At 36.5% G+C, this 20,547-nt stretch overlaps 1 protein-coding gene across 4 annotated transcripts in view; it reads left to right on the top strand.

Annotated features, from left to right (window-relative positions):
* Window positions 1-20,547, top strand: part of LOC111045132 (histone acetyltransferase KAT6B) — a 54,229-nt gene that overhangs the window by 24,565 nt on the left and 9,117 nt on the right. For all 4 annotated transcript variants that reach the window (XM_039435811.1, XM_039435815.1, XM_039435822.1 and 1 more), the window contains 13 exons: window positions 1,993-2,093; window positions 2,404-2,696; window positions 3,356-3,497; window positions 4,128-4,259; window positions 4,797-5,085; window positions 6,211-6,422; window positions 7,345-7,793; window positions 8,655-8,979; window positions 10,358-10,520; window positions 11,417-11,582; window positions 14,751-14,943; window positions 15,905-16,507; window positions 17,973-19,857. In XM_039435811.1, coding sequence (XP_039291745.1) covers window positions 1,993-2,093; window positions 2,404-2,696; window positions 3,356-3,497; window positions 4,128-4,259; window positions 4,797-5,085; window positions 6,211-6,422; window positions 7,345-7,793; window positions 8,655-8,979; window positions 10,358-10,520; window positions 11,417-11,582; window positions 14,751-14,943; window positions 15,905-16,507; window positions 17,973-19,857 — 4,953 coding nt within the window. The remainder of the gene's footprint in view (window positions 1-1,992; window positions 2,094-2,403; window positions 2,697-3,355; window positions 3,498-4,127; window positions 4,260-4,796; window positions 5,086-6,210; window positions 6,423-7,344; window positions 7,794-8,654; window positions 8,980-10,357; window positions 10,521-11,416; window positions 11,583-14,750; window positions 14,944-15,904; window positions 16,508-17,972; window positions 19,858-20,547) is intronic.

The following is a 20,547-nucleotide window of genomic DNA, read 5'->3' as shown; positions in this document are numbered from 1 at the left end:
GTGATCTTGGAAGTGTGTGAAGCATGTTACCACGAATTCCATTGCATGCAGTTTTCGACATTTTGTTTGCAGATTGCATTTGAAATATTGCAATTATTTTTTGTCACAATTTGTTTGATTTGGTTTGATGAACTATACCCCTCCCTGATTTAGACAAATTGCATGATAAACCAGAAACATGTTTCAATAGAAAAGAGTCTCAATTTAGAGATTCCAAATATTTGAACAATCACATAACATATTTAATATCTGTATACCGCATTTGTAATCTATTCACTTCTAGAATATGATATTTTATTTCTGTTGTCCATTTGAAGTGTCAATTTACAGTACTATTAAAATACAATTATAATCCCATAACATAATTTTTAATAATAAGATATTTATTCATTGTTTCCGAATTCATAGGATTCATTGTGATATACCAGTGAACTCTTGGTTACAGTTATTATCATTATGAAGTGACAATATTATTATTTTTAACTATATTATTAATTTTTCTCACAAGTAAACTGATGTTTGAGGATTATCATGATTAACTCTTCTGTAATTCTAATAAACCAAGTAAAAACCACTTTTTTTATTTGTAGTTTGTTTTTAAATTATGGATTGAAGAAAATTCTGTTGATTCCCTGTGAATTTGTTTTAATGAGCTACTGTAGTAAATTTTAATGCTTTGATAACTTTTGAATCTCATCTATACTGGTACTAATATTAATGTTGGATTAATAAAAACAATATAAAAACTCGTAAGACCCTTTTATTAAAAACTTTGACATATTTTAACGACTCAAAAGTTATTATTTTGAATAAAGTAGCCCATATAAGTGAAGTGATTTTTAATGTTGAATTCTTTGGATATGTTGCAAATATTAAAGGCCGATTTTCTAATACTAAAGTTATTTTACGTCTACTAGAGCATTCAAGAATCATAGCATAATATGCTTGAGGATTTTCTAACTTGTGAAAACAGGCTCTATGACTGCCAGTTTATTCTTTATTGAAATTGGTAGCAATCAACTTTGCTCGAACTTTTTTCACGATTTTTTTTTCGTTGTCCAAATAAAACGAAGATCCCTAATCTCGTTAAATATACACTTACCTATGTTAAAATATACACTTATGTTAAAATATACACTTATTGAGCGATAAAATCATTATTTGCTTAGCAAACAATCGAGTAAAAAACCCATGCTAAAAATATTCTGAAAATGTAATAGTTGGCTTCTAAAAATAACTACTATGGCCACTAGCAGTAAGACATGCATGATAAACATGTGTGTAAATCCATTTCTATTACGCTTACTCACATGTTCATTATGTTTTGTCATCAGCAAGAGGCTTTGAACTAAAATTAGTTGTTTCACATCAGCTTCTTGCATAAAATAAACAACCAATTATCAATATTTATAATATCTATAAAGGTAAGAATTGGCTTATAACGTACGGGATAGGAAATCCACGAATGACGCATCATTACGTCTGAACTACTGGACTGATTAACTTGAAATTTGAAAAAAGATTGTTAATTCACCGAGGATGGTTATAGGCCTGTCTTCAATCCTTCAAGATTTCATTACATCAAGTTTTTAGTTTCTTATGCTATTGATTAGACCCTTGCGGTGCACGGGTTATCTGCTAGTTATAAATAAACCCCTAGATATTATAAATTAAAATGATAAAAAATCATTTTACATCAAATAGAGTAGTGAAAGGGAAAACAACAAAAAATCAAAGATACAAAAACCTAACCTCGAAAGATTTTGTTTTAAATCTTTTGCTGTGATGACAAAACAATGTATGAAACCATGCATGTCCTGTTGTTAGTGGTCAGCCTTATTCGAGCTTAATTTTCGCTGTTCTGTAAGGCTGGCCACTAATGACAGGACATGCATGTTTTAGTGGCCAGCCATACTGTGCAAACTTTTCCTGCTAAGAAACTAGTTTGAATGATTACATTTATTCTAAAACTATTATCATGTTTTTTTACAGTCATACATCACATAAACAGCCTTTTGGCGACGGAATTGCCGCCTGGTGTAACCCACAAAGATATAGAACTCTTCAAAGAGACTCGAGAGCGGTCTATTCAAGTGAGTATTCAACATCTTTTCACTATCTTATCCATCAAAGTTGGGATTGAAAGAAATGACCATACTAAATGTATATTAATAAAATGCGCTCTTGATGTTTTCCAATACTAAATAATTATTTTTGTCAATATTTGATAATGTACAATTTTTCAAAGTTTTTCCTTCTGTTAGTGATGTTTAGAATATAAGACAAAAATAAACACTTGAGAAAAGTATAATATAAGATCAAATTTATTTTGACATATTACAAGCCTATAAGATTCATAGGAATGAAGAATAGTATAATTATTTTACATGTTTGTTGTTTCAGAGTGTACAGTACATGCCCCTGCTGGTGGATGGTGCTACAGGGGACACCGCAACCACATCCAACTCAGGGGTGGGGATAGAGACCACGCCAATTGCAGCCAAGGCCACGCCTACTGCAGGCAAAGCCACGCCTTCTGCAGGCAAGGCCACGCCTTCTGCAGTCAAGGCCACGCCTTCTGCAGTCAAGAACACACCTGCTGCCTTGGTTCAGCCGCGGTGTCCGGCGGCCATCGAATTCGGCCAGTACGAGATACAAACGTGGTACTCGTCACCCTTCCCACAAGAGTATGCAAGGTTAGTCTCAAAACTTTGTAAGATTCATTTGTAGTCTCATTCTTCTTATTGTCTCATTCTTTAGTGAGTTTGATTCGAGTGATTCATAATATTATTATAGTTCTCTGAACTGTACTATATCATCATTATCATTATATAACTTATATTAGTTTAAATGATTAATCTGTGACTTGATACTCAAATAGTATCTATTGGTTGTAAACTTACATATTGTCCCAAAAAGGATGAAGGAAATCTTGACGTTCATCTTGGTTATATTAAGTAGAAATAGCAGTTTATCATACAATTATGAACAGTGCCGTTTATTCTCATGTTGATCATAATTATGAACTAACTTTTTTCAAGGAGGGAAGAGACTCACCAAACTAGTGTTTGTGTTGGTGAAGAACATGTTTACATACAGATGGACATCCCTCAATATTATTTTTTACAAATGAATAATTTGCTAATTCTTGCAAAAATGCTACTGCAATTAATACATAAATAATAATATTCTTGTCTTACCAATGTAAGACCGATGATATTAGTATCCAAGAATAAAGTAACTAGTATTTATTCAAAACTGTAAATAAATTAATTAAAAATTATTTTCAAAGATGTTGATAAATTTTGCTTATCAAATTCAAAATAATCATCAATTTTATTCCTCTATGTTGCAGGCTACCAAAGTTATTTCTGTGTGAGTTCTGTTTAAAATACACAAAAAGTAAGGCTGTGCTTGAGAGGCATCAAGAAAAATGTACGTGGAAGTATCCGCCGGGAACAGAAATCTATAGGAATAATGATCTTTCTGTGTTTGAAGTGAGTACTTGACATTAAATTTTAACTAGTGTTGTTTTTAAAGTTCATTATTGATTATTGTTCATTCAATTCCCAATGTGTATGCTCTATAATTAGGAAATATTCAGTAATTTGAAATAAATTAAATGGACTTTACATCTAGTCAAATTTTGGTTGTCAGGAATAGTTTGTTCAATAATCAGTAAAGTTATCAATTATTTCAATTGCCTGTTTCTTAGAATCTTCTGCCAGGTGACACCATCTCCTTGATCTTCTAATTATCACTTCGAAAATTGTTTTCTCTAGTTCAATACAAATAAAGTGATTCAGGTTGCACCGAACTCCATGTACTGTATTTATAAACAATTTCTATGCATACTTGCGTTTTCTATGTGTTTGTAGAGTACGATTTAGTCATCAATGAAAGGGAACTAATCTGACATTATCAGAATAGTTGAACAAGCTATTAGAATCGTTGTAATTGGTAATTTAATTCTGGACTTATGTCAGTCATAAAGATAATTATTACAAAAAAACAAAATCAATTGCACATTTTATTCAACTTGAAGGAATGAATTGAATAATATGTGTACTAATTATGAAATACCATATCATATTGGCATTAATTGTGAATAACTTTTTTATTTCCAGGTTGATGGGAATGTCAACAAAATATATTGTCAGAATCTCTGCCTTTTGGCAAAACTATTTCTGGATCACAAAACGCTTTATTATGATGTGGAACCTTTCCTTTTCTACGTTCTCACGAAAAATGACGTAAAGGTGAGTTTTCCAAAATAGCTCCATTATTCACTAGAAACTAGATTTGGAGACTTCGTCATTCCATTGCTTTGATGTAGCTTATTTCTCATTTGAATTATTGTATTTTGGATCATCAATGAAGTATTGAAATGAAAAATAAAACTTCATTCAGTGCTCTTTCCTTATTTACTTGAATTGAAAAAATTGAATATCAACTAAATAAATAACTATTCTATAATAATCATAATCATCATGACATCTTTCGTGTAACAATTGACGGGTTACAGGAATTATAAATCTGTTGATTGACTTGTTGACTTGACTTCACACTCCAGACTACGAAAATGTTGTGGGTAAAGTTGAGGCTGAGAGAGTCATCCCCCTCCCCTTCATTCACTTGACTCTCTTCACTTGCACTACAGTGCAAGCATCAATGTAGGCAAGTGCAAAACTGAAATCTCTAAAAGGCATTTGTAAAATGTGAAAGCATCATATTGAATTTGGTTGAAGGAAGCAGAATAAGGTGATGGTGATGTTGTGTGGTGTGGCTGTTTGTAGGGCAACCACCTGGTGGGCTACTTCTCGAAGGAGAAGCACTGCCAGCAGAAGTACAACGTGTCGTGCATCATGACAATGCCGCAGTACCAGCGCCACGGCTACGGCCGCTTCCTGATCCACTTCAGCTACCTGCTGTCGCGGCAGGAGGGCCAACCAGGCACACCTGAGAAGCCGCTCTCCGACCTCGGTCGCGTCTCCTACCACGCCTACTGGAAGTCGGTCATCCTCCAGTACCTGCATGAGCATCGCCACCAGCCCTTCTCCATTCAGGCCATCAGTCGCCAAACCGGTCAGTCAATGTAACTGGTGAACAGTAAGAGGGAGATTTCTATTCATTAGAAATTAGGTTTAGACAAGGTCTAGATAAAAACGTCTTGACACCAATCACTTACTTTTGGAGCGGCCATATTGAAACTACTTTGGCGGCAAATTTAACAACCTAATTTAAACTATAGTAAACTAGATATGGAAGTTCTGCAATGCATCATGGGATCTGTCTTGACTTCTTTCTATAGACCTTGGGAGCCAAGGCTTGGGTTTAGAATGTGTTTGGCGGATCGGAGCAATAAGCAACACATACAGTTATGTATTTTTCATGTATCGGGGTAGAAATAGTTAGTGTTCGCCTGCTTTTTCGTCCCCAATTATTCTACATGCTATGTGCATGTACTAATAGATGAAAAAATAACAAATAAAATTGTGTTTCTCCATCCAATTTCAACTTTACTGATCTCTGCATCTCGCACACCAAAGAAAAATACAAATACAATATAGTTATCATCTTTGTAATTTTTATAGTGATATAACCTTAATATAGGATATCACCTAACTTGACCTCATTTTTGTTTATTGGCCTATCTTCTCAGCACCCCAACTTTTGACTTATATCTGTAATTGTTTTTTGTTTGCTAATATGAAACAATGTGTTTTGGGACAATTAGTTTCTTGTTTGTTAATTTGATACATCTTATCAACTCATAAATTCGCTTTCATCATTCAAAATATTGAATAACAAATTTTCTATTGATTTGTTTGAAATTATTATGATTTTTCATATCAAATATTAATATAACCCAAGAAAACCTAGTTTGGAATTTTCTAACTTCAGGAATAGAAAAAATGTTAAGTTTAAAACAACAATTTTTATTTAGACGTTATTGGAGTTGATACATATTACGCCGCATCTACATGTTGGGCCAGTCTGCAATTTGACCAGTGCTAAATGAAGGCCAAGGCCAGAGTTGGCAAACCACCCATCCACACACTGGCGCTGGTCGACAATTGGCCTTCATTAGATGCGGTATTAGGCATTGTTGTATTGCATGAACCTTATCATGTAGTCATTCGATCAAAATGAATAGCCTGTTTAATTGACTATCGAATATGAATAGAGTGTTGTGGTTTTGTGCTGCAGGTGTGTTCAGTCACGACATATCGACGACGCTGGAGCTGCTTGGGATGGTGAGCGAGACAGGTGATGGCGACATTGAGCTGTGTGTCGACTGGCAGGTGGTCGACGCCTACATGGCTCGAGGCAGGACAAGGATAGAGATAGATGCCGAGTGCCTCAGGTGGACGCCTCTCATTTCCACAATCGCCAATCCGTTCAGAGAGATCGTCACCAGGGTATGTCATCTATTGTGCTGTATTATCATCAATTGAACCATGAAATGGACGATCAAATGATTCATTGCAAGATAATACGAAATTAATAAAAAAATTGTTGAATAGTTTACATATTGTACAGATTTTCAAATTCAATCGATTTAGCAGTATTTCATTGTATCATTGCAATAAATAAATACATTTCATCCATTTTTAAAATACAAATTGCAAGCAAGCAATAAAATAAAATGTTCAAAATATTAACAATACAATATAACATTTACTGCAGATATAAAGAAAGTATATTTTTCAGAAATTAGAATGTGGAATAGAATAGAATTATTAATTTATTTGATGATGTGGGGAAGTTTGGATAGTAATGTCCAATCTAGAATTAACCTCGTCGTGAAGCAATACAATATTTAATTAACAAGGAAAATTAACTAATCAACAAGAAATATGAGTACAACTATGAGTTAGAAAAATATCCTTCAATAGTTGATTTGACTTGTTTTGGATTAGAAAGAGTCAACTAGAGATTAAAGGAAGAATCTGATCATTGAAAAAATGAAAATTACAAATTTGTTGGAATGATAAGAATAGAGAAAATTTATTTGAAAAAATAGAGGAGATATTTTAAAAGAAAGAAAATCATAGAAAATATCCAAAACTATAGTGTATAAAAAGCTACGAAGCTATTACAAGCATAAATTTCTAAGTCGCTGTCTTTTTACTAAATATGGCTACCACATTATCATCGTCACCCCCACACAGAAAGCTCAAATCTAGGTTATGTACATTACATTTTAGGATCAATGATTCACTCGTCTTTAGAACAAGGAACATACTACTTATGAATTTGAAAATTAAAAGTAAGTCATCTAACTAATTCTTGTTTTAATTTTAATTTGTAAGTAATCTAATAATTTGTTTCATATTACAGTTTGAAGCAGACAACGACATGAAGGCTGTGAAAGTGGAGAAGAAAGACGAGAGCGAGAGTGGGGATGTGGCCAGCAATAAGAGTGACAGCGAATGCGAGCAGCAGGAAAATGATTCGAAATTGGTGGCTAAACGAGAGTCAGCGTCGAAAAAGGGGGCAAACCGAGTGAAGCAGCAACAACAACAACGCAAATCAGGGGGGGCCGCAGCGGTAAAGGAGGAAACCAAGAAGGTTGCAGCTACCGGCAAGAAGGCAGGTGGCGGATCGAAGAAAGTTGGCGCCCGCGGCGGAAAAGTGAAGGGCGGCGGCCGGTGGCCCAAGGCGGCTGGCAAGATGGGCAAGTTTGTTGTCAAGGAGACCGAAGAGAAGCCAATTGTGGTTGATGACGACGAGTCCGATGCCAGCAGCACGCCCATCACCTCGCCCAAAAAGAATTCCACCAAACAAAAGTCAGTCAAATCACTTTAATCATTTGAAATAGTCGCAACTATCTAGTTGTAAACATAGTGAAATTAGTTTCGGTATTCAAGTTGAATGAACATTATTTTCAATACTGATATCTATGAAAATATTTCTTTACTTTCTATATCAATTCAGATATCTGCCACAATAATTATACTACACGGATAATTAAAAGAATGCTACTGGATTTTATTTTATTTTCGAATCAATCTTCTCTTTTGATTGTTTGTCGAGTCCTGATACGATTTATATGATTACGTGTAATATAGATAAAAAGAAAGTGAAAAAAGGTGGTACTAAATTTCAATCGTGTGATTCAAAGTTCCGCATCAAAGGGAGATAGAGAGTGGTCCGAAACCTCAAAATTGTTACAATTTGTGACTCGTCAATCACTTCATAGTTATCGTATTGTATAAAAATTCTCGCAACCATTCTATTACTTGGTTTGCCAAGCCAAGTTTTTGGCTCCCTTTTTGCAAAATAACGACAATGTAATGCCTGTTGCTTCACTATTAACATTAAGATTTTTTATGATTTTGTTGACATTGAAGATGTTATAACTCCAGTACTCCACTAATTCCTCTACCATACATCCTTTTTTCGCTCCTCTTCACCCTTCATTCCTTACTTTTATACCCTCTACCAGTCTATTACATGGGAAACCATAGTTGGCTAGGTATTTTTCCTCCTTTCTTTCTATTCAGAACACCCCACCATGAAGTCCTGTTCTTGTACTATTATTAGAAATTTGTATTTTGATTGTATTTTATTTTATTTTGTGTTGAATAGAATTATTGATTGGAATATTTTTTAAATTTTACTAACTAAACAATTTCTGCGTTTTTCAGACTGCTGCTCGACTTTTTTGGCAGGAAACGCGACCTGAAGACGAATGCCGCTGCGAGTAAAGGGGGCAATTCCCCTAAGAAGGCTCAGCCGTCACCTGCAGCCTCGCCTGCCAGTGAACATGTGGAAAAAGACAAGGTGTCGAGGAGAAAGCGACGATTGGACGATCCAGAACCGTCTGAGCCGGCCAAGAAGCCGAAGGTTGTTGAGGAGGCAGTGGAGACCAGCGGCAGGTCTGCAGTGAAGGCGGGTCGCCTCGCAACCAGTGCTGCCAACCAGGTCGGTTCCAGCAGGAGTCGCACTCAGATCGCTGCTGATAACCCACTGGTGAGTACAATTCACCTTCAAATTGAAATACAGTAATTCCACCTGGTCTTTTCAACGGGATTTTGGAGAAAATTTGCGCTTCACTGAGGTACTGTTATGCTGAGATTTATTCATTCACATAAACTTGATTTATGAACTTATTGAATCTTAATTCATTTACTTAATTATTCATTTATTTCATTATTCGTTTTTCGATTAAGCACTGTTGATAAGTGACTAAGATCTAAAACTTGCAGCTTCTAGAGCCGGCAGTGTTGTCCCGAATCTATAGTGAGATTTTTATTTATTGGATAGAGCTTACAATACAATAGTGAGAAAAGATAAAACAGGCTATAGTTTTTCATGTTATAATCAGTGGAAATGATAGGACTAAAGTGGCTACAGTGTGCCGATTCTCTGATACCACTGGCTTCCATTAATTTGATAACTGTGATTAGAGTTACTCCGGTTTATTCAATGTAATATTAATAGCGTATTCTTGTTTATAATGTTCAATTGCATTTCAAATATATTTTATTCGTCAAAAAATAAAATATATTTTCTTATTATTTAATAATAAATTCTCGTAATTGATTTTGAAAGTTCATTATGTTTCTTCATAGTTAACAACTAATTGAATAGCTCGGAGGTAGGAAAGGATAGAGCTATTTTGTTTGTTTAATGACAGACAAGGATAACAAACCAATGTTAATCAGGTGCTGACTTAATAACGTGAATCTCACTGTATGCCCCAATGCTGAATTACATTTCAAGTTTCAACTATCTACTAATCCAGTTGTATCACATAATGAATGCGATCATAGCTTCATCAAATCCTTGATTTATTTAAACTTGAATTATTATCGCTGGTAAGCGTACGGGCCTGAGTCACATTGAATTGAATTCTGTGGCTAAATTGTAAATTTGTGAATGTGACAGTGCCATGCAATATGGCAACGCTGATATTTTGTTCGCGGTGGCGCAAGTCTCAAGTTATTTTATTTGGAGTAAAGTTGGGTTTGTGGCTAACAGAGTGAGTCAACCCATTCAGTGTCGCGTTAGTCACATGCTGCTATAGTAAGATTCACTTTCAACTGTCGGCGGCATTTCTAATAATTATATTATCAACGCTTCTAATTCAATCAGTGTTGACAGCTTGAAGAGAATCTCACTTCTCACAATATATTCTGAATGATCGAACTGTAATGATGAATAAAATCACCTGACACAAAATTGATTATGCCTCTTAGCAAATTGTATTTAACTAGTATTTTATAAAATTATTTATTTCCTACTCCGATAAATGATGTGTGTGTGTGTGTGTATTTGTCGTTTATTGCGTTGACTGTAATATGATATTCAATTTATAATTTTCTCTTAAAACTTAATTTTTTTACAGAAGAACTCCCATACCAAAAGCAAAGTGAAGACTGCTAAAAGTAATGCGAAGAATGCTAAAGGTAAAGGAAAAGGAAAAGGAAAGGTCAAGAAATTGCTCAATGCTAAAGCCAAAAAAGCGCCTGCCGCAGAAGAACCAGTGGTACAAGATGATAATAGCACTGGTTAGTATTAGTATAGAATTAGAATTCTATAGAATTCTAGAGTTAGTAAGAATATAGAATTCTTGTGAAATTACAATATTTTAAAACTGAAGGTAAACATTACTAGATTAGATAATTGAAATGTATTCTGTTGATGTTGTGATCTACAATCACAAACTTATAACGTAAATACAAATAATGGGAGTCTTTTTATTGAGATTCTGGTTTGGTATGTGAACTATAAAAATTATTTATGATTATTTTACTGGAATGGTTTGATCTGATATCTCTCTGGTGTTAACTGAGTACAAGTTACATATTTTATTGCAAATTGTACAAACCTACCAGTCTGTTTGAGAGTACTAATTAAATAAATATACAAAAAAGGCATTAACACACATGTATACCTCCAATTTACTCTTTATTTATTTTCAACTACTGTATAATAAAAACTGACCATATTTGATACTGTGTCATTGTGCCTAACGTGGGAGAGTATGCTCAAGGCTTAACTTATATCTCCCAATGTTATTTACATTTAGTGCCATTTGTACAAATAAATGAAGAATAAAGGTGTAATTCAGTAAGAAGTGGGTACAAGCATAGAGAAAATATAGCATTAGTTATCTTTGCTATCTTATGCTATCTTTTCTCTATGATACAAGGTAACTAATGAAAAATATTGTAGTTATGTGATATTTATGATTTTCTTGGAATGTAAACCTATATTTCGGTTGATTGTTGAAATTTATGTGGAAATAGTAATGATATGAATAGCTCCCTTTTACTGTAAATCTGAATTGGATTGATTGTTCAAATTCAATCCATCAACAGTTTTGGGTAGACAGCCTATTACTGTTCCTCACAACCTGTTGTAGTAATTTGTGAATTGATGGAGATTTTGTTAATATTTGCAGCAGACGCTCCAGCTTCCGATAACATTGACTCTGACAAACCGATGTCGAAGCGACTGAAGAGAAAAATGGCTAAGGAGCGCCAATCGCAGGCTGCCACTGAACGGTGGAAGCTGAAGAGAGAGAAAGCGGCACTTTCCAAATCCGAGCAAGAAGACACTGATGTTGAGTAAGTAGCGCCTGAGTGAACAAGTCTTCATCACACGACTCACTATTTGTATATTTTTGAAATTGAAATTATCTTTATTCTTCTTCTTAGAAAGTAAAAACAATATACATAAACAAAACTTGAAGATTCCTCACATGGGCAAAGCCTGTGTGCGATGAACGAGTTTCTCTACAATTCCATATACTTGAATAAACAATGATAGATATGACAATGATAAAACACAATTGAAGAACAAAACAATTTCAACCAATAATAAGCACTAAACCATAACATATCACCAAAACAAAAGAAACAGGGCAATAATAATTGTTAATTACAAGATATATTACTTACAGACGTGAAATGATAATAATTATTAATGGTATTAGGATACTACAGGTAATTAAACCTAAAAGAGACATCCCAAATACACTCAAAATCCCTCAACACACCGTACACATTAAAATTCGTATACATTAATTTGAACTTCCCTATTTAAATGTTTCATTTTCATTTTTATTCATATTCTATATTCATTTTTAATTGTATTGTATACTTGCGATCTTATTATACTAGTCGACCACCTATCGATCTGAATAAATTGATACTATATAATTCTCCATTTCCTCACGATTCACACTAAGTATCCATTTGTTGACTATTTGCTTGGAATGGCTTATTTCATTATTTTCGGGATTTTTTATAATTTCTGGTAGCTTGGGGAATAGCATAATTGATTTTATAATGCGAGGATGTCGTTGTGAATGTTTAAAGCAGTCCAGGAGTGATGATACCTGTGTTCAGAGCAGTTCTAATTTGGTAATTGTGGCGGATATTAGTGAATAAAGAAAACTTGCACTTGGAAAAATATACAAAATCAGGGTTTTGACATACAGTTCAGTAACCTAATGTTAAGAACTTGAAATTGGCTAAATAGTGTGTCTGTGGGGGGGGGGGTATTGTTGAGGCTGGCGAATTGTAGTTTTCATGATGTGGGTTGCATTGCATTGCATTTATGAGGGCAATTGACATGTTGACAACAGTTACAATGATATAGTACGGGTCCTTTAACTTTGCCTATCGGCGGAGGGCCACTACACTTCAATACTACCCGTCCAAAGACATAGAACATTTTTGAAAATGTATCTTTATTCTTTATTGATTCATACTATAAGTACATCATCAAAATGATAGGGAGAAAGAAAATAAGGTAACCTTGTGCCTTTCTTCTCCCTAATTTAGATAAGGTTACACATTGTCCGAAATAGGTTAATCTTGTAGTTGTTCACTTCACAAAATGTTCAGTCCTTAATTTCTCAAAGTAGAGTTTTAAATTTAGATGCTTCAAAACCAGACATAGAAGAAATATTTCACATTATTGTACCTTTCAATAAACAACAGATGCTCTTTTGTATCTTCTCAAAAGCAACATGTTGCATCCGAAAAGAAGGTTTTTGAGCTACGTCCTTTTAGCACAACACAGCCTATCAGCTGACATGCGTTCAACATGCTGTTTCCATTGTTGGTGATACGTTGCAACTCTCTCATTCATGAAGAATCTCTGTTTGTTGGGAGCTTCTTTCAAGGAAGCTCTGTAGGGACCTTCCTCCATCTCGGGATCTAGGGTCTCTGAAGCCTGATTTTGCAAAGCCGTGAATATTACCCCGCGAACCATACCTTGCCTGCCTATGTGCCGTTTCAAAGTCATGGAGGAGGCAAAACTACGGGACGCGTACTGTACTTAAGTTTTCAACCAGAGATGTTGAGTGCGTGTCATACACAACCTTTGAACCACATAAACAATAACATTATTGAAAGAGGTATAGTACAAGCTAAGGCTGGTTAGTTTTCCTCTTCCAGATGATGATATCAATAGTAATAAATCTATTGATAAATGATTGATTGATTACTACCAGATGTTCTAGGATTCTATACTACAAAACGAGAGTTGAAAAATACAAATAGTTTTATTCATTATGAAAAGTTCTTAGCATCAACGATAATCACTTAGTAATTACCCACAATATTCTAGAGGTTATTCATCAATTAGTTCGTTGTTCGACGAGTACATATGCTCTAAATTAGACGACATTTAGCAACTTTGCGATTCATTTCAAATGATGTAAAATCACAAGCTGATGATATTCAGTTTAAACTTACACCGTAAAAGTTGATGGTAATAATCGTTTGTCAAGTCATTTACTGTCTGCTAAGCACAAATGCGTACAGCAGATAACGTAGTAGAAACAACTTCCTGATTTTGATGTTAATAATAATTTCTCTTGTCGTGGGTGTACGATCAGAGCAGTTTCTTCAGAATATAGACATTTTTGTTACTTATACGGTAACATTATATGAAGGTACAATTATTTGCAAAAAATATTGATATAGGTACTGTTTTGAGAAAATGTGGCCCCCACTATGATTTCATTGAATATGAAATATAATGAAAATAATGCTTAGTTCTTGGTGATTTAGTGATAATCAGCCTATCTCCTTTACAGAACAAAGACCTCTTTTTTCAGGAGTAATTGAAAGTTTGCAATACCTTGGAGTTCATTACGTACAGTTTAAATTATTCAATCTTATGTCATAATATCTCCATATTATCTTGATTAGCCTTAAATGTATTCCATTTAGCATAGCATTTTTTTCTCAATTTCCATTACTTGATTATTTAATCGCAGGGCAATGTATATCTAAGTTGATATTTGGCCGCACCAACAAACTGTCTCAACGTAGTTCGCTCCTCAGCATTTTTTTCTGTCGCTCCAAGCCTCCCTATGTCAGTCTTAACTTGTTGTCAACATCTCAGTCTGAGTCTCCCACGGGGTCTTTTTCTTGAAGGGTTGGGTGCTGAAATTTTTTCCAGATTGGACTCTTCTGAGCACGTACCCGTGCCCATTGTAATCTGCTACATTTTATTTCGCTTCCAATGTCTGGGTTATTGTAGAGGTCTTTGATTTCCTTATTATGTTTCCTCCTCCATTCTCCTTGCTCGTTCGTGGGCCCATATATCTTTCGTACCACTTTACTTTCGAGCACAATGAGCTATTGTTCCTCTTTCTTTGTAATTTTCCAAGGTTCACCTGTAGAGTAGTACTGGACTTATAATTTTTTTGTATAGTCTGAGCTTTGTTTTGTGATAAAAAATCAACAATGATAATTATTGCAACCATTTTCATTTAGAAACAACAAGACGAAAGACAAAGATGACGGAGGAGTTGAAGAAGAACTGGATGAGATGCCGCTGTTGTCACCGGAGGTACAAGGCTCACGGGACGAAGACGGGCCGTCACTCCACCCCCTCTCCCCCCACTCACCGCCCTCACTGCCGGTCGAGAATGCTTCTGCCTCCCCTGTCGACGAGGCGGTTCCAAAGGTAAGCTGTTGTAGAATAAGGAGAAACATTGATCTCATGATTACATTCGATAAGCACAAAAGATTATTTGGTATTGACAATACAGGGACAACAAAAATGAATTCTGTACCTGTGTAGGTATTATTTATAGTATAAGGCTGTGCTCACGCGGGCAAAATAGAAACCATTCAAAACCAGGAAAAATACATATTTTTATAATTTTTCAAGATTAATACATAGTAGGCTTACCCTTTTTTAAACTTTTTCATATAAAATACAAAAACAATTAGTTTCGGATGTTCAATTTATTTTCAGTTTTTCTTTTGATATAATGGAGAAATTCACAACGAACTGGTTGATTTGAACTAAGAAATACACTTAACAACTGTAAAAGTGAGGAGCATAACTAACAAATCAAATAGCCCTAACAAAATACGTTATTAGTAAATATTCAGTATTAATTTAACTTGGGTCGAATAAGAAACCAAATTCCAGTTGCACTTACAACTTTCAAATTCATTTAACCGTGATGAACCACGGATTTATGACAACCTGACCACTATGTTTTAGTTCGATTAGATGTCAAGTCACTTGAACGTGATTAAATTTACGAATTGGATTTCTTCACCTGTTCCAATACCAAGTACAATGCATTGAATATTTATAATAATAATCTATCATAATAATTTATAATAATAATATATTTCTAGATTGTAGCTCTAGATTGTTATTCATAGTCTCTTGATTCCTCTTATCTTAGTTTCTCATTTTGTGTATAGTATCTGAGTATAATATGTAATTTCTCATAATCTGTTCTTCACTGATATCGAATAGTTTTTCATATATTTTTTCTTTCTCAAACAATTAAATTTATTTTTATTGTAATTTTCTTGATTGGGGAGTAATTTTTGAGATTTCTCTATGTGCTCCCATATTGTAAATAAAGAAATGAAAAAATAAATGTGTATGCTTTTGTTGACAGATGGATCTTGACGAATCAAACGAAGAGCAGAAAATGCAAGTTGATGATGAAGAAGAGGAGGAGGGAGTGATGGAGGAGAAGGAGAAGGAGGAGAAGAAAAAGTTGCCGATTGTGACAGCTGCAGCGGACACTGATGAAAAGAAAGAAGTGGAAGAGATGAAAGTGGAGGTGGTGTCACCGGCTGAGGAATGTCAAACCAAGGATGACGACAGTGTGTCTCGTGAGGAGGATGTTGCAAAGGTGGACGAGGAGGAGGAGGAGGAGGTGAAAAAGGAGGAAGTGGTTGATAGAGAGGAGGAGAAGAAAGAAGGGGGCAATAGTGAAGGAGGAGAAGAGACAGTTGGTGGTCCCTCGTCACCATCTTCGTCTTCGTCTTGCTCGAGTCGTGGCGAGGTGAAGGCGGGGGGCAAGGGGGACCACACTCTCTGTCCCAGTCCCCAGCCCGCGTCGCCCCCCTCCCCGCCTCGCGACCCCACCCCTTCCCCCTCCTCGCCACCCACGTCTGACAAGGAGGCCGACATCACTCTCTCTCCCAGCTACTCTTCGTGCTCGGCGCCCAACTCCAATGCCAAACCCCCCGATCACGACGAAACCACGTTCAAGGTCTGTTCTTTTTTGAGCATTTTTTCAATTTATCTCATTTATTCTGGATATTATTCTAGACCGTTCCTTGAAGGGTCTCACTAAACGAGAAGAGCTGACAGTATATTATGTGCACACAAATTTCTGAAAATAAATGAATATTTTTATCTTGAAAATATTCTTCGTTATTCAATAATAATTAATGAAATTATAGAAATTATTCTGGGTTATTTTTCTTGGAGATTTGGAAGTCCTTATTATGACTGGTATAACTGAATATGTGTGAACTCACATATTGTCAAATCATTTATGGGTGCGTAGAGAAAAAGGAGTTGTAAAACTGATCCAGCTAAGTACAAATACAAAATAAAGTAACGGGCTCGGCTGTTGAATTTCAACTGTGATGCCACGAGGATCAAACAGAGAAGATTGCTTTTCAAAAAAACTATCTCTGATTGGTTCTCGTGGCATTTAATCATGATTAAAATTTAGCAGGCTTCTGTGCAGCCGGAAAACGGATTAATAACTAGATCTCTGGACCTATTTACCCCTCTCACAGTATCAAGACGGAACTATGCATAGCAAGAACATTTGATCAACGAGCTGAGTGTTTACCAGCTTTTTGAATAAGCGCCTAGCAATTCAACAGTCAGGCATAGCCTACGCAGTTGACTTCTTTCAACTTCTGCCCAACCCCCGTAAAACTAGGGTTCTTCTTATTTAACCAAATTCGTAGCTAATAAATGACTAGCTTTTAAATCGGGCACTGGGAAAAATAATTTGGTTAGCTAGAAACTAGAGAGATCCCTTCAGACTACACGCGTTCTACTTACCATATCAAATTTAGGGATCACAACTAGGAATCTTCTCATTTGAAGTATTCAATTACACTATACAAGCGTTATTTTATTAAATACATTTCGTTTCATGATTTTCTAGTGTGTATACATACAACTGAAGGCTATTCCTGTTTTACAAAATTTCCTAATTCCAATGTAACAGATTCCTTATTGAAGATATACCTCTTCAAAAAAAAAAGTCTTATTTTTCATTTAAACTTCAGTATTAAATTCTATTACATTACCTAATTTTGCTTTTGTAAAATTGAATATTTTTTAAAAATATAAATGAAATAAATTGTTTTTGAATGTATATTTAATATCATGTGGTTTTTGTAGAAAAGCAAAATGTAAGAATCTATGTGTTCGTTAATAAAAATGGATCATTGTCAAGTAGGCCTATTAAGTAATAAGTGTGTAACAAACATTCATTTCTAACCAGTGTAAAAATTATGCATTTGTATCAAATGCATAACATTTTCAAATTATGAGTGTCAATTTTGAATTACAGTATTTGTTTTATTCTAGTTAAAATCAATAGGTTTAGTTGAATGTTTTAGAAGTTGACCAAATTTAGGCAATAGAATGTTTCTAAACAATCTGTCTATACCTATTTGAAAGTCTTAATTATGTTGTTCTGTGTACAGGTTGACAATAACGAAGTGAGCAAAGCTGATGACGGCAAGTTTGAAGGAAGCGTGGAATCCAACATCAAAGATAAGCCAGTGGAAAGTTGCCAGCCAACATTTTCGCAAGCCAACTTCAATAACACAACTGATCCAAAACCAAATATACAGCAAAAAGGCTACGAAAACCAGCATGTTCCTCCGAGACTGGAATTCACTGGGGTGTGTGATAAGGCTGTCAATGGACATAGGGCAAACAATAGTGGAGAAACACCGCTCAGAAATAACTTTGAGAAAGTTGAGGAAAAACAGAAGGTTGATGTCGATCTCACTCAAGGCGATAGTAAGCCCAAGAGAAAGAATGAAGGTGACAACTATAGTATGGAGGAAGAGAGACGGTTCTCTCCTAAGAAATTGTCGCCTCCAAAAGAAATAGTTGCGAGTAGTAGGGAGAAAGTTTATCATGACTTTGATAGAGCAGAAAGCAAAGTTGACCACCGGTGTAAGAGTAAAGAGTATTCGCGTAAAAGTGAGGCAGTGTCCGAACGGGAACAACACCCAGCGAAACGGAAGGAGTATGTTTGTGATGAGGATAGTAGGTCGATGCAAACATCGTCTCCCAAGATGAGAACAAAGAGTCGGTCGTCGCCTGATAGGGAGAGTGAGAGACAAGCAACAGATCTGACGGACAATGTGTCAAGTGTTAAATACAGCATGCCACACGAGATGCCCAGTATGGGCGTGTACACACCAGACTCGACCACCAACTCGGTGCACTCGATGCATGGCTATGGCCAGTGTGACATGGACGTCAATCAGCTGGGTTTGGAGTCGCCCGCGTCAATATCATCCAACGACATGAACAACCCATCTGTGCCCGAAGCACCGCGGCCCCCTTCAGCGCTTGCGCCCTACCCTGACTGTGCCCAGTCGCTGCAACATCACCCCCATCACCATATGGTGCACCACGTGGCACCACCGCATCAGTACCAGCCCCCAGTCAAACCACCGCTGGGGTCTGGCGGTAGTGGTAATAGTCACCATCCAACAGCAACAACCAGCAGCGGCGTCACCACTAGTCACGTGGTCACTCAGAACCACGCCATGCCACCACACCCCCTCCACAACCACACCACCAACGTGCTGGTGCAAGGCCACCCTGTCTCCAACCAAACTCACATCATCAGTCACCACGGGTTGAGCGCTGCTCCTACGCACAGTGTGGTTGGTCACACTCATGCTGCGGCTGTTCACCACCATGGCGGCGGTGGCGGTGGCGGCAGCAGCACTGCTAGCAGGAAGAGTAGTAGCAGTCAACACCGCAGCAGAGGCACACCACCAACCGCCACACCTCCACCGCAACCACAGCCGGTGCTCAGGCATCCACACGCCCACCCACACGCAGCTGTGGCCCAACAGGGGGCAGGGGCGTATGGAGTGGGGGTGGGCGGACACCACGTGGGCCAGCAGGCGGGGGGAGGCAGTTACATTGTGCCTCCACAGCCCACCTCCTATGTCAGCATGCCCACAGTCATCCAGCACCGCATGGCTCAGCAGAACGCAGCCCGATCATGCTCAGTCTCCACTCCGACCAACTTCTACCTGCACCCTCATTCCTCCCCTGCCCTTTCCTCCAACCCCACCCCCCAGGCAACCCCTTCATCCAGCCTCGCCAAGCTGCAACAACTCACTAACGGTCTGGACATTATATCGCCGCCACCCCCGGGCCAACACTCGTCGATGACTCCACCGCCCCCGAATGCCGCCGCCGTCACGCCCCCCTCCACTCACCACTCCACCATGACTCCGCCGCCCCCCAACATCCACCCCAACTACCACCACAAGTTCTACCCCACCAACCTGCCGCCTGCTCGCACTTCGTCTCGCCCGCACATGTCTACCTCTGGTAAGTCCATCTCTAGCATACCTTTATAATTCAACTAAATCATACGTTTATCAGTGCAGCTCGTTCATTTTGCTACCGCATATGGCAAAAATAATTATTCATTAAATTATTCAAATTATATAGATTCATGAGAGAATTTTAGGATTTAAAATGACACCAGTGACAACATATCACAGAATACAAGAAATACAGAAATAAAAGATTGCACAAACAAAATATGGATGTTTATTGGAGTATTTCACGTTTTATTAAAAAAAATTTGTTGATTGGATCAAAAGTAGTAAACAAACTTGGAATACAGGTTATTTATATTTTTAATGATAAACAATGATAGCCAAAAACTGATCCTTTCCCAAATGTTGACAGAAATTGTTCCTAAAGTAGGCTCTGTGTTTTCGTTTAACAATTTGAGTCCAAAATATGCAAACCAGAAATTTTGAATTAAGATGTATGACTGCTCTCATTCTCAACTGAGTTGATTGATCTTCATCCTAAATCCTAATTATTAATTCTAACTTTTTACATTATGCATACAATCCAACTAGCCAATGACAAGATATTTTCAAACAAGACAATAATATCTTGATTTTGCTGATGGTACCATGAGCAAAAGGTTGGTCACCTTCACTTATCAATCATCACATGGATTGGCAAAATCTATTTTTTATCTTATTGCTCCTGTTGATGGAG

This window comes from Nilaparvata lugens, chromosome 1 (assembly GCF_014356525.2).
Source record: "Nilaparvata lugens isolate BPH chromosome 1, ASM1435652v1, whole genome shotgun sequence".
Taxonomy (NCBI): Eukaryota; Metazoa; Arthropoda; class Insecta; order Hemiptera; family Delphacidae; genus Nilaparvata; species Nilaparvata lugens.
The sequence above is the reverse complement of the archived record's forward strand: the minus strand, read 5'-3'. Positions and strand labels throughout refer to the sequence as shown.